Source organism: Rosa chinensis, chromosome 1 (assembly GCF_002994745.2).
Source record: "Rosa chinensis cultivar Old Blush chromosome 1, RchiOBHm-V2, whole genome shotgun sequence".
Classification (NCBI taxonomy): domain Eukaryota; kingdom Viridiplantae; phylum Streptophyta; class Magnoliopsida; order Rosales; family Rosaceae; genus Rosa; species Rosa chinensis.
Genome location: NC_037088.1, coordinates 67,614,228 through 67,627,265, shown reverse-complemented (window position 1 = coordinate 67,627,265; position 13,038 = coordinate 67,614,228). Strand labels below are relative to the sequence as shown.

The following is a 13,038-nucleotide window of genomic DNA, read 5'->3' as shown; positions in this document are numbered from 1 at the left end:
CTTGCTTCTGGATCCAATCTCAAACTTCGGGATTAAAAGTTGACAACACCCGATGCCATAGCCGGCGCCTCTTCTCTGTTTCTTCATCTGTTGTGGATCTGGAATTGGGCGCAACGGCCACCCTTCGAGGCAGGTCTCTACTTCGCAAAACTCGGAATCAGAACTCGTCAAAGTCGACACCGAAAAATGTTATTGTGGGTCAATTGCCTGAGAAGATGAGAAGATGTAGAACCGAAAAAGGAGAGAAAGAAGCTCTGTGGCGAAAGAAGAGAGAGAGAGAGAGAGAGAGAAATAATGATTAAAAAAAATATAGATTAAGTTTGTGCTGTCAAATTTTACAGCCCAACTCCATATGTCATTTACATGTAGAATAAGGCTAATGGGTTGGAGTTCTTCCATCTGTCTTTTGTTACTGGTAGAAACCTCCAGCTGGATTTAATAAATCCATTGGAGATGGTCTAAGTAATCTATCGTGGAATTTGATCAATCAGGCATTTAGTTTTGAATTTATGTTACGTGGTTGTAGGCGCTCCCTAACTAGATTTTTTGTTGCTTGTGTTGGGGCACTTTTCATAGATTGTGTAAGATGTTGGACTTTATTGTTTATATCTCTTTCAATGAATCAATGTTTCCCGACAAAAGAAAATTACCTTTCAATAATTCCTTCCACCAATTTGAGTTACACTTGGCACCATGCAAAGATGGTGATAAAATTTGTTTCCATCTTAATGCAAAAAAATTTAAAATTTTTAAAAAAAAATTAAAGGTTTAAAACGACCCAAAAAATTGTGAGACCTCTAAGGAATCAGTTGCACATCAACGTCCAAATATACCTCATCACTCGTATGGTATGAATACACTTCCTAACAAGTCGTTCACTGAAAAAGGCAGGAGTCTTTGTTTTTGTTATATATATACACATCTCTACCATTCTGGCACAATTATTCCCTCAATTTCTTGGAACCTTTTGCATTCTTTCTTCTACTTTTCTGAACCTTTTTACATACAGGGCAATGATATAGGGCCTCAAATCCTAAGTGTCATACCATGTAAGAAAATATAAATTTTATTTTAATTTCACATAATATATTTTGCCACATCATACTATTGCAACACCAACTCTACCCTTTTATACTTCCTTTTAGATGTTAGGGGGTGAATTACTTACAATAATGAATTTAATTAGGTGACGAAAAAAAAAGATAAGCTATTAATTATGTATTAATTTAAGAGGTAAGTCTACAAATTATTTGACCAATATTTTTCTTAATTTAATTAAATTCTTTCCTATAATTTTTCCTTCCAAATAGTATTAATATATTGAATTAGGTGTCAAGAAATAGGCATTAACTTTTCTTTCCAAACATTGATTAATTTCATCCAAAAAACTAGATTGAGGTAATAAATCTTAGGCCTCATTGAGGCCACAAATCATTTTCCATATAAATTTTATTTTAATTTCACATAATATATCTTGCCACATCATACTATTGCAACACCAACTCTACCCTTTTATACTTTCTTTTAGATGTTAGGGGGTGAATTACTTACAATAATGAATTTAATTAGGTGACGCAAAAAAAGATAAGCTATTAATTATGTATTAATTTAAGAGATATGTCTACAAATTCTTTGACCAATATTTTTCTTAATTTAATTAAATTCTTTCCTATAATTTTTCTTTCCAAATAGTATTAATATATTGAATTAGTTGGCAAGAAATAGGCATTAACTTTTCTTTCCAAACATTGATTAATTTCATCCAAAAAACTAGATTGAGGCCACAAATCATTTTACAGGGCAATGATATAGGGCCTCAATGAGGCCTAAGATTTGTGGCCTCAAATCCTAGGTGTCATGCCATATAAGCAAATATAAAATTTATTTTAATTTCACATAATATATCTTAGCACATCATACTATTGCAACACCAACTCTACCATTTTATACTTCCTTTTAGATGTTAGGGGGTGAATTACTTACAATAATGAATTTAATTATGTATTAATTTAAGAGATATGTCTACAAATTCTTTGACCAATATTTTTCATAATTTAATTAAATTCTTTCCTATAATTTTTCTTTCCAAATAGTATTAATATATTGAATTAGGTGTCAAGAAATAGGCATTAACTTTTCTTTCCAAACATTGATTAATTTCATCCAAAAAACTAGATTGAGGCCACAAATAATTTTCCTTACAGGGCAATGATATAGGGCCTCAATGAGGCCTAAGATTTGTGGCCTTAAATCCTAGGTGTCATGCCATGTAAGCAAATATAAATTTTATTTTAATTTCACATAATATATCTTGCCACATCATACTATTGTAACACCAACTATACCTTTTTATACTTCCTTTTAGATGTTAGGGGTGAATTACTTACAATAATGAATTTAATTAGGTGACGAAAAAAAAGATAAGCTATTAATTATGTATTAATTTAAGAGACATGTCTACAAATTCTTTGACCAATATTTTTCTTAATTTAATTAAATTATTTCCTATAATTTTTCTTTCCAAATAGTATTAATATATTGAATTAGATGTCAAGGAATAGGCATTAACTTTTCTTTCCAAACATTGATTAATTTCATCAAAAAAACTAGCATTAATAAATTGATTTTGGAAAATACATATGTCTAAATTAAGAGGTAAGAAAAAATTTCATGTTAGTAGCAGCCATTAATTATCATCTACAATCTAAATATATGGGGGGGGGGGGGGGGAAATAAACTCAAATATAACATTTAAACCTAGCTACATAAAGAGAAGAAATGAACAAAAGAATATATATATATATATATATATATATATATAATCGTATGAATATGTATTTTTCACACTATATATTTTCAAAATTTACAAGAATCCAACAAAAATTGAATTCATATACATGTGTTAAGCAAATCTATTGTGATCGAATGTATGTGAAAATCCATTGATTGAATTACATGAAATTTTTCTATTCTTGATTGGAGAAAAAAATTGTTATTGAAATCTAAGCATGAGTATAATGAAAACAAAAAATGTAAAAAAAAAAACTAAAATATTTTATAGAAAGCCAAAATAACATAGTCATTAGATTTTGGAAGGATAAAATAATATTTTTCTCAAGAGTTACACAGCATGATTTGACAAATAGTTAATGTGTGTAGGTGATATGACATGACACCTAAAATTGAGGCCATAAATCTTAGGCCTCATTGAGGCCACAAATCATTTTCGTTACATATATGAGCTCATCGGCTTTAGCTTTCCTCCACTGACTCAATATATGCTCCGTTGTAGAATCCAATTAACAAAGCAGGAACAAAGCCGGTGGTTGCTCTTTTTCTGGGCCAGGACAAAGATGGTGATTAGATAGATTCCTAATTAAGTAATTAGTCACTAACAAACATCGGCGAAATATAAGAGTGTCAGATTCATGAAAGGGCACAGTTTAATACTACAGAGAGAGATAGAAGAAATGGAGGACTACCTTGGCACTGACAAAAAGAGCAGCAGCTTCATAACTACGTCAGACATCTGTTTCGGTTTGGATTTATCCAATGCATTTCTGCGTCTTCGTCTTAATGTCTGGCTTTGACCTCTTTGTGTTGGAAACCAGGAAGCAGATGGAGATAGCTATGGTTCAGAGTTCAGACATAGAAAAAACAAATCCCACTGTTGAATTGCCTTTTCATTACGCTACTAGTTCTTTGTGCTCATATATATAGACATAGAAACTCACAGAAGGCAGAGAGTTCTAGCTTTGTTTTGTATAGCTAAAGCTCCCCACATAGATTTAGAGAGATATCAGAGAGATATGGAGATGGGTTTTGTGAAGAATTGGTTCAAATGGTCGCAGCTAGTTTTAGCTATGGTGATGGTGCAGATGTTTGTAGCAGGGATGAACTTGCTTTCGAAAGTGATTCTGAGTGAGGGAAGCTTCATTTTTGCACTCATGGCGTATCGGCATGTGGTTGCGGCCATTTGTGTTGCCCCTTTTGCTCTCTGTTTGGAAAGGTTTGATCACTTTACTACATATTTCCTTGCTGTGATTTTGTTTGTCTGCTCTTCTCCCAACATGGTTTTCGGCATTGCGATTGTTGCAGGATCAAGGAACAGAAGTTAGGTTGGTTAGTTTGGTTCTGGCTATTTGTCAATGCCTTGACTGGGTAAGCCGTGTTTGGTATATTCTGTTTGGTTTCACGTCAAGTTTGTTATGTGTTATTTTTGCCACTTGAAAATGGCAATTCAAATTGCACTTCATTCAAGCACATTTATTCTATGCCATTCATTTTAATTTGTTCTTATCTCTCAAGAAGACTGCAAACTAAACTTGATTCAATCACATGGGCTGGTGTGGAAGGCAGCTAACAAGCTTGTTACTCCTCCATATACAAATTAAAGACTACAAACTTAAACTCAACATAAACAATTATGAAATGCAGATATAGATCTTATTGTTCTGTTCTTATCCTTTTTGTTAAAGTCTTGGACTTTCTTTAGTTTTCTACAATGTGACATTAAGTTGGTTTGGGAGGTTTAGAGAATTATGTCAATTGTGGAAAACTTATGTAGATATCTATGATCTGACTAGTGTCTACTGTGTATGCAAAGCGAATTTCATTTACGTCGCCTAGCTTCCAATTGGGTTTGGCATAATTTTTTAGAGGTCTTCAATGTTGCATGAAAATGAATGCAGGATAACAGCAGCAATGGCATTGTTTTACTATGGCCTCCGAGACACCACGGCTACATATGCTGCCAACTTCCTCAACTTAATTCCCATAGCCACCTTTCTCCTCTCCACCATCACAGGGTACATGTGTTCCCGAAACTTTATAAATGTCTTCTCTTTCTTACATAATAAAGCTATGTTCTCACAATGATCTTGTTCTTGAAACTTTATATATGTCTTCTCTTTTTTACATAATAAATCTATGTTCTCACAATGATCGTGCTTTTGTGATTTTTGATTGACTGTAGAATAGAGAAACTGAATCTGAAAACAAGAGCAGGGAAGATTAAGTGTCTGGGGGTGATAGTATGTGTTGGGGGAGCCGTAACTACTAGCCTTTACAAGGGAGAAGCATTTTATTTGGTTCATCACAGTAATAATCACCATCACATCACTGTTGATACATCTTATGCTCATTGGGCTCGCGGCACTATCATGCTCTTTTGTAGCTGCTTCTCGTATTCTACGTGGTTCATAGCGCAAGTATGTAAACATTTTGCTTCCTAAATTCATTTTTGTCATGGTGATTTAAGGATTTCGTTAAGCAGGAATTCGTTCTTGTGACGTTTTCTTATCTGTCAACTAGGTTAAATTGCTCAAAATATTTCCACTGAAATATTGGGCAACAATGTTAATGTGCATCATGGCAGCCCTTCAATCTACAGTCATAGGCTTATGTTTAGACACAAGTACAGCTTCGTGGAGCATAGGGTGGAATCTGCAACTAGTTACCATACTTTATTCGGTAAGCTACTCACCATCAATGAATACAGAATCATAGGAACTAAACGAATTCTAGGCCAAGCTAACTAAATGAATGGAACTAATTGCTGTATAGGGAGCACTAGCAACAGCTGCAACATTCTGCTTACTTTCATGGGCAATCTCAGCCCAAGGACCTCTCTATCCTCCTATGTTCAATCCATTGTCTCTCATTTTTGTGGCAATATCAGGAGCTCTCATACTCGGTGAAGAGATTAGAATGGGAACGTACGTATGCAAACGATTTGTTATATGCACATTCCTTATACTATACTACAAACCTTTGCTTGAACTACTAAAATGTTTGCAGCTTGTTGGGCATGATTATGATCATACTTGGGTTGTACTCGTTTTTGTGGGGTAAACGGAAGGAAACGAAAAGTGCATCTTTGCCGGAACAAGCAAAAACAAATGCTGAGCTCACAGGGTCTCAGTTGACAGCTGCAGTTGTGCCAACTACTTCACCAGATAACTGTCAACTCTGCACTGATAGCATTTCTGTTGATGTTGAAGATGGTTTAAAAACCACAGAAAATCCAAGAGGGCTTGATAATAAGCGAAGAACTATGCTTTGATTTTTAACAAAGACAGAGTCATTTTCTGGCTTTCTTTATGTAATTTTTCATTAGAAAAAAAAAAAAGTCATTGGATGAAATGAGTACGTACGTACTCTATGAGGATATCGACCGGATTCACCCAGCAAGCCATATTGACTGTGTATGACTGAACTAGAACAAGATTGCCAGATTGAAATAGAACAAGATTTTTTTTTTTTTCTAGGCCGGCAATTAGAAGTTAGAACACGATAAACCAAGAAAAGCATCCCTAATTATGTCATGGACATAGTTCAGAGCAATCTAACAATAAACCAACTCCATCCATATCATTCCAATCACAAAGCGTGAACACACATACTAACAGCAAAAAGAAACCCAGAAATTATAGAACATCAACCTATTGGCTATTGATTATATTGATGATCATGTCATCCAATATGTACAGAAATAACATCAACTCACATCTATTAAACCAGACAATTCACAGGTAGACATTTCCACGAATGATACGCATTGGGGATTTGTTTGAGCCAATAGACATGGTGTTTGAATGATACACATTAGAAGCTTGTAAGCTCTCCAAGCATGCTATCCTTGGATCCTTGCCAGGGGTCAAGGTAATAAACAAACAAATTGACGCAGATCATTCCCCTATCAATGCCTTCTTGTCCAGTCAAGGCCTCATTTTTTTGAAGCACCTGTATCTTTGTTGTAGATGTTATTGAAACACATTGCAGACAACTATCAGTGGAGCTAGAACAAGTGTAGTCCACTGACCGCCCAGGAAGAAGACAGAGCAATTCCACTCACCTCCGCCCAGGAATTGTGAGACTTGTCCTGTTTAGCAGCTTTAGCTTTCTATCTGCTTGCTTTGTAGGAAGTCATAGTATGTTAATAAGGGGTATTTAGGTAAAATAAGAGTCCTTAGGATTAGGACAAGGAATCCTAATTTTCATAAGTAATTTATTTTAATTAAAATTAGTTAATATATCCTAGCGTACCGAGTACCCATATCTAAACGTTCCGCGTTTCAGTTGACTTTGCTAGTAGTGGAGCTAGAACAAGTGTAGTCCATTGACCGCCCAGGAAGAATACAGAGCAATTCCACTCGCCTCTGCCCAGGAATTGTAGACTTGTCCTGTTTTGCTTTCTATTTGCTTGCTTTGTAGGAAGCATGGTGAGTCATTAGAGCACATATTTCTTAATTGAGCCTTTAAACAAAAGCTCCAATAATGTTCCAGGGAGACCACCCAATTCAAATCTTTCCATCATGCACGTCCATATTGATGCAGCAAAAGGACAATTTTGTCGCATATTTGTGGATATCTTGTTTTTGCTCATCTTTGTGGTTCATTTGGCGAACAAGAAATAGGTGCAAGTTTGAAGGTATTGTGCCCAATGTTATGCATGCTTGTAGGATGATCTCAGGTTATGTAAATACTTCCGGCCGCATAGCCACTGGTTGCATATTCAACTCTATCCAAGATCTTTGTGTAGTTAAGAGATTTGGGGGTTTCTTGTAAAGCTCGTCGTGCACCCAGTATCAAAGAGGTAAATTGGTATCCTCCTTTAATTGGTTGGGTTAAAATTAATATGGATGGGGCATGGAAAATGAACTCACTGACTACAGGTTATGGTGGAGTTTTTCGAGACTATAAGGGTGACGTTCTTGGTGCTTTCTCCTCCAATTTAGATATCCCAAGCTCAGTTGCAGCTGAAGTAATGGCGGTAATCAAACATATTGACTTGGCTTGGGTTCATGATTGGAAGTATGTTTGTTTAGAAGTTGATTCATCTCTTGTTCTCACATTCCTTCGCTCTCCTCATATGGTGCCTTGGCAACTTTGAGTGGAGTGGGGTAATTGTCTTCATTGGATTTCTTAGATGCACTTTCATTCTTCACACATTTATAGAGAGGGTAATCAAGTTGCTGATGCGTTAGCTAATTTTGGTGATTCTTTGTCTGATATGATTCGGTGGGATTTGATTCCACAATTTGCAATTTCTTTTTATGCTAGAAACCGTTTAGGTCTTCATAATTTTCGTTTTAGCTAGTTTGTTGTTCTTGAACAGGCATGTCTCTTCAATCTTTCGAGAGATAAGGTTGTTGTTTTCTCCTTGCCTGCCTCAAACCAACAAGAGGTATTAGGCAAGGGGACCCACTATCCCCTTATATTTTTATTTTAGCAATGGAACCACTGATAAGACACCTGAACCTTCTTGCTAGCAATCACAAATCACAAGTGGGACTACTTTCTTCACCCATTGGTTTCAAAATCTCTAACCTAGTGTTTGCTGATGATTGTCTAGTTTTTGCTAAAGCAACAAAGAAGGGTGCCTGAAACATTGCAAAGGTCCTCTCTAGGTTTGCTGAAGCCTCAGGTCAGAAAATTAATTTCCATAAATCCTCTCTTTATTTCTCTAAAAATGTACAGAGTTGTCTCAGAAATGAAATAGTCTGCATTCTGTCTATTAAACAAAAAGCCACCATTGGAAAATACCTTGGTATACATAATGTTGTTTTCTGGAAGGATCCACTTAATACTAATGAGATTATTTTAAAATTTTCACAAAAGCTTGCAGGATAGAAGAAAGGTACTCTTTCGAGGGCAGGTCGACTTAGTCTAATTAAATCAAATCTAGCTGGTATACCAAACCATGCAATGTCTTGTTTTAAGTGTTCTAAGAAGATAACCAACAATATTGATCGACAAGCTAGATCCTTCCTTTGGGGATCTGAGGTGAAATATTCCCCGATTGCTTGGGAGCAAGTTTGCCAACCCAAGTCTGTGGGGGGTTTAACCCTGTTTGTACCTATTTTTGGTAAACCGGCCCGTAAATCAATTGGCCGATAGATGAGGAAAATATAGTGCTTTTCTTGTTGATACTCGATAAATTTCATATTTGTGAGATTTTATTAGATATTAACTTTTGGAGAAGAAATGAGAAGAGAAGGAAATAATAGCGATAATTATTCTTTGATATAATTAATGCTGAGATTTTATTGAGTTTGAAGGCATTGAAGACAATATTGCAGAAATTAAAACAAATCAAATATAATGGCACCTGATAAGTGGTTAAAAATACAGTCATATCTTCATAATTTCTTAACTATTGAGTATTTTATTGGCATAATTTAATCTAACTATATCATATTCTTGCTTTAGTAGGTCTGGGACTTGGATGATGGAATTGAACAATTAAAGGCCCAAAGGAGTTGCTGTGCTTGGACTTGGAGGTGGACAAGTTGACTTTATTGGTTAATTGCTTTGTATAATTATCTTTAAGGAGGAGATAAGTGTTCCCATGTGCCTTGCTCTCCATTCTTTCTTCTATCCATTGGAAGGCATCTCTTGCTGCAGCCCAAGCTCCAAATACTCAGAACCAATAACCCTTAATCAAGGGGGAGTGAAGGAAACCGAGTAAGTAGGAAGAGCCCAATCTCCGTGAAATTAGATAATCAAGATGGACATCATATCAAGATGGAAGGAGATCTCCCAATTAAACCAGATTCTGAGAAGAAGTGGAAAGCAATTAAACTTCATCAAATGGCTCCTAGTATTTTGGGGATTGGATTCTTCTTCAGATTTTCTTGGGGCAAAAGTGAAAGGTTATAAAGAGAGGTTGGAGCAGATTTCTCTTCTTCCTTCTTTTCCTTCAATCTCAGTTCATCTTCTGCGTTGTACTCTTCCAAACTTATGGATCTTTTTGCTTTCATTTTTCTTATGGAGAACTAATTTCCTAGCTAAGGCTAGGGGAGAAACTTTGGATTTCCTATGTAGTTTTTATTAGTTCGATTCGACAAGAACTTCAATGCAAATTCAGTTTTTGGATGTTCAAGTTTAATTTCTGCATTTACTTTTTGATTGATTGATGGGTATTTGATAATCTATTTCATAGGATCAGCCATGTTTTTTCTATTGTGTAGTAAAAATATCCATGCTTTTGAGACTAAGTAGAGTTGCAGATTGATAAACAATTTCGTTGGAATTGTTTCTTGATAGGTTGTTGCCATAGGTACAGTTTATACTTGAACTATTCCTACAGAAATTGATTGGGCCTTGTGTATTTGAACTACCTTAAATTAAATTCATCCTTAGTGTCAGTTTTCTTGAATAAGTTTCAAGGGAGAGAGTCGAATTAATATGATTGCATAGGTGATTTAAGGTGGAACCCCGAAACCTTAGTGTATGTCCTTAAACTCATTCAAATTGTTTTCTTTTCAGTTTATTCATCATTCTGTGTTTTTCTCACTACTCTCGGCGGAAACGACACTCGTACTTCTGAGTCTATACTACTACACGATTCCTGCACTTGGGATTAGCAAGCAGCGCCGTAAGAAGGAAGTAGTAATAGTGCGGTTAAGGAATGAAGTAATATGGAGCATATCTTAATTTCAGTCATTAAGATCGAAATTCATTTAATTTAATTGTAATTTATTTCCTAAACCTTATGTATGTGATTGTATAAATACGACCCTCCTAGGTCATTGTAAAAGGTCCCCGACCAACATAACTCAAAATCAATACATCAAATTCTCTACAATATCAATCTTTTCATTCTTTCTCTAGCCTACTTTAATTTTTGTCGCTTTCTTTACCTTCCGCACTTTATCTTTACTGCAATTTACTCTTTAGTCTCTTTAAATTGCATTTCATGCAATTTAATTAATTCGCATTTAGATTCTTGCTCTTTCACTTTTCGCACTTTACTTTCTACAACCTATATCAAAAAATAAAAAAGAGAAGCAGCATCAGTGAAGACGCCGAAAGTCCTTGAACAAAGGGTAGAGAACCTAGCGGCCGAGACGGTTCCTTCCTCGGTCCACAGTCACTTGAAAGAAGTCAGATCAAGCGCAAATCTTATCAAAACTTCGCTCGGCCAATTGGCTGCAAGTTGGCACGCCTGCGTATTAAGAAGGACAATTGGACGGCAAGTCTCTCGGCCTCTAATTTTAGCCGAGACGATTTTGAGGCAAACAGACCCTCAGCTGTCTATAACAATGCAGCTATTGCTAAACTTGCTTGGAAAATAATTAAGGATAAGGATAAGGGTTATTATCACAAATGGTACCTGAACTTATCCTCTATTTTATCGATGGTACCTAAACTTCAATTTTGATCACAATCAGTATCTGAACTTTTCGATTTCATTTTAAATGGTACCTAAGGCCACATTCTGTCACTATTCCAGCCAAAAAAGCCAAATCTAAGAAAACAAAAAACACGTTCAAAGCAAGTCTATTACCAAAAAAATCATCATTATATATGATCGCAACCCTCGAAATCATAAAAAATTATCAGTATGATCGCCTCCCATGTCTTTTTTAGTCGGAATAATGACCGGAGGTGGCTCTAGGTTGTGATCAAAATTGAAGTTCAGGTACCATCGATAAGATTGAGGTATAGTTCAGGTACCATTTGTGATAATAACCCTAAGGATAATTGGTGGGCTCAAATTATGAGGAAAAAATATCTAAGAAACTCTTTTTTTTTTCCAGGTCAAAAAGAAACAGTCGCATTCCCTAGCCTGGAGAGGGATCATGGATGCCAGAGATCGACTTAATACTAAAAGGTATGCAATGGATCCTGGGAAATGGAAAATCGATCCACTTCTGGATTTTCAACTGCTTTTTTGACCATCCCTTGCACATATATGTGGAGGAGGGTAAGAAGCAGTGTATAGATTGGAATGAAACTGTTGACAGCTACATACAAGATGGAACTTGGAATAGAGGTAAGCTTTCTTTTTTCTTCGACCATAACATTATCAACCACATTACCAGCACCCCAATTCCCGCAACGGAACAAGAAGATGATTTTGTTTGGGAACCATTTGCAAATGGCATCTTTACTATTAAATCAGCTAGCTGGCTACAACTTAATACCACTGAGAAACATAATCAAATTGCTCTTATCAATAAACTTTGGAAATTGGATGTCCAGCCAAAAATTAAGATGTTTGGTTTGTTGCTGCTGAGAGGAACACTGAAAACAAGGGACAGATTATCCAGATTTGGAATGATTACTGATAACTCTTGCCCTATGTGGAATACTGACAATGAAACTGCAGATCACCTTTTTGGTTGTTGTAGTTTCACCAGCGAAGTGTGGAGACTATCCAGCATGCCTCCAACCCTAAACTGGTATGAAGGCTACACTAAAGTCTTCCAGGATCTTTTTCTTTCTAAATCTTATGATAAAAGCCTCTTTGCAAAAATGATTGTCTCATGCTGGCAAATTTGGAAGGCCAGAAATGACAAAGTGTTTAGAAGTGGAAGTCCAAATCCTTATTCTGTGGTTGTAGCTTCGGCTGTAGTCCTCACTACTACCACGAGCTTAAATGGTCAGGCAGATGGAGTTGTTTCTCAAAACCATCCTCCCACCATCAGGTGGACTTCTCCTTCTGCTTGTACCGTAAAATTGAATTTTGATGGATCTGTTAGCGGTTCTTCTGTTGCAAGCGGTTTTATTATATGTGATGTCCATGGCAGGCCACTTGTAGCAACTACCAGAAGGATCGGTACTACAAAGGTTCCTTTAGTGGAGGCTCTTGCTCTCAGGGATGGGCTTCTTTGTGCCTCTGATCGGGGATATCATCAAATTGAGGTAGAAGGAGACTCAACTAGTTATTAACGCGGTCAACAAAGTCATCCAGCCACCTTGGCATTTGATCACGGTTGTACAGGATATCCACGCCATTGCCAAAAGATTTGCTTCTATCTCCTTTAAACACATTTTTAGGGAAGCACATTTTGTGGCTGATGCCTTAGCAAACATAGGACATAGCCACGTCAATGGGACATTATGGACCAATGAGGTTCCCCTTGCAGCTTCAAGAGCTTTACTGTTTGACTCTGTAAATTCGGGATGCCGGAGAGGCTTCCATATATATCTAATCTATTAGTTTTTTCATATAAAAAAAAAATTAATACTGTGGTGGTCATGGATTCAAATTATATGTTATTTGTCTAACTTTATCCTACAGTCACA

At 36.0% G+C, this 13,038-nt stretch overlaps 1 protein-coding gene and 1 long non-coding RNA gene across 2 annotated transcripts; both read left to right on the top strand.

The window, feature by feature from the left end:
- Window positions 1–3,394: 3,394 nt before the first annotated feature.
- Window positions 3,395–6,130, top strand: LOC112180586 (WAT1-related protein At5g64700). The gene is made up of 7 exons (XM_024319145.2): window positions 3,395–4,009; window positions 4,099–4,161; window positions 4,692–4,808; window positions 4,976–5,210; window positions 5,314–5,472; window positions 5,566–5,717; window positions 5,800–6,130. Exons 1-7 carry the CDS (start codon window positions 3,810–3,812, stop codon window positions 6,062–6,064), a joined length of 1,191 nt encoding a protein of 396 aa, XP_024174913.1. The 5' UTR covers window positions 3,395–3,809; the 3' UTR covers window positions 6,065–6,130.
- Window positions 6,131–7,877: 1,747 nt separating this feature from the next.
- Window positions 7,878–8,391, top strand: LOC121052435. Its single transcript, XR_005809069.1, has 3 exons — window positions 7,878–8,022; window positions 8,120–8,188; window positions 8,357–8,391. It is a non-coding gene; the product is annotated as an uncharacterized LOC121052435 (long non-coding RNA).
- Window positions 8,392–13,038: the final 4,647 nt, after the last annotated feature.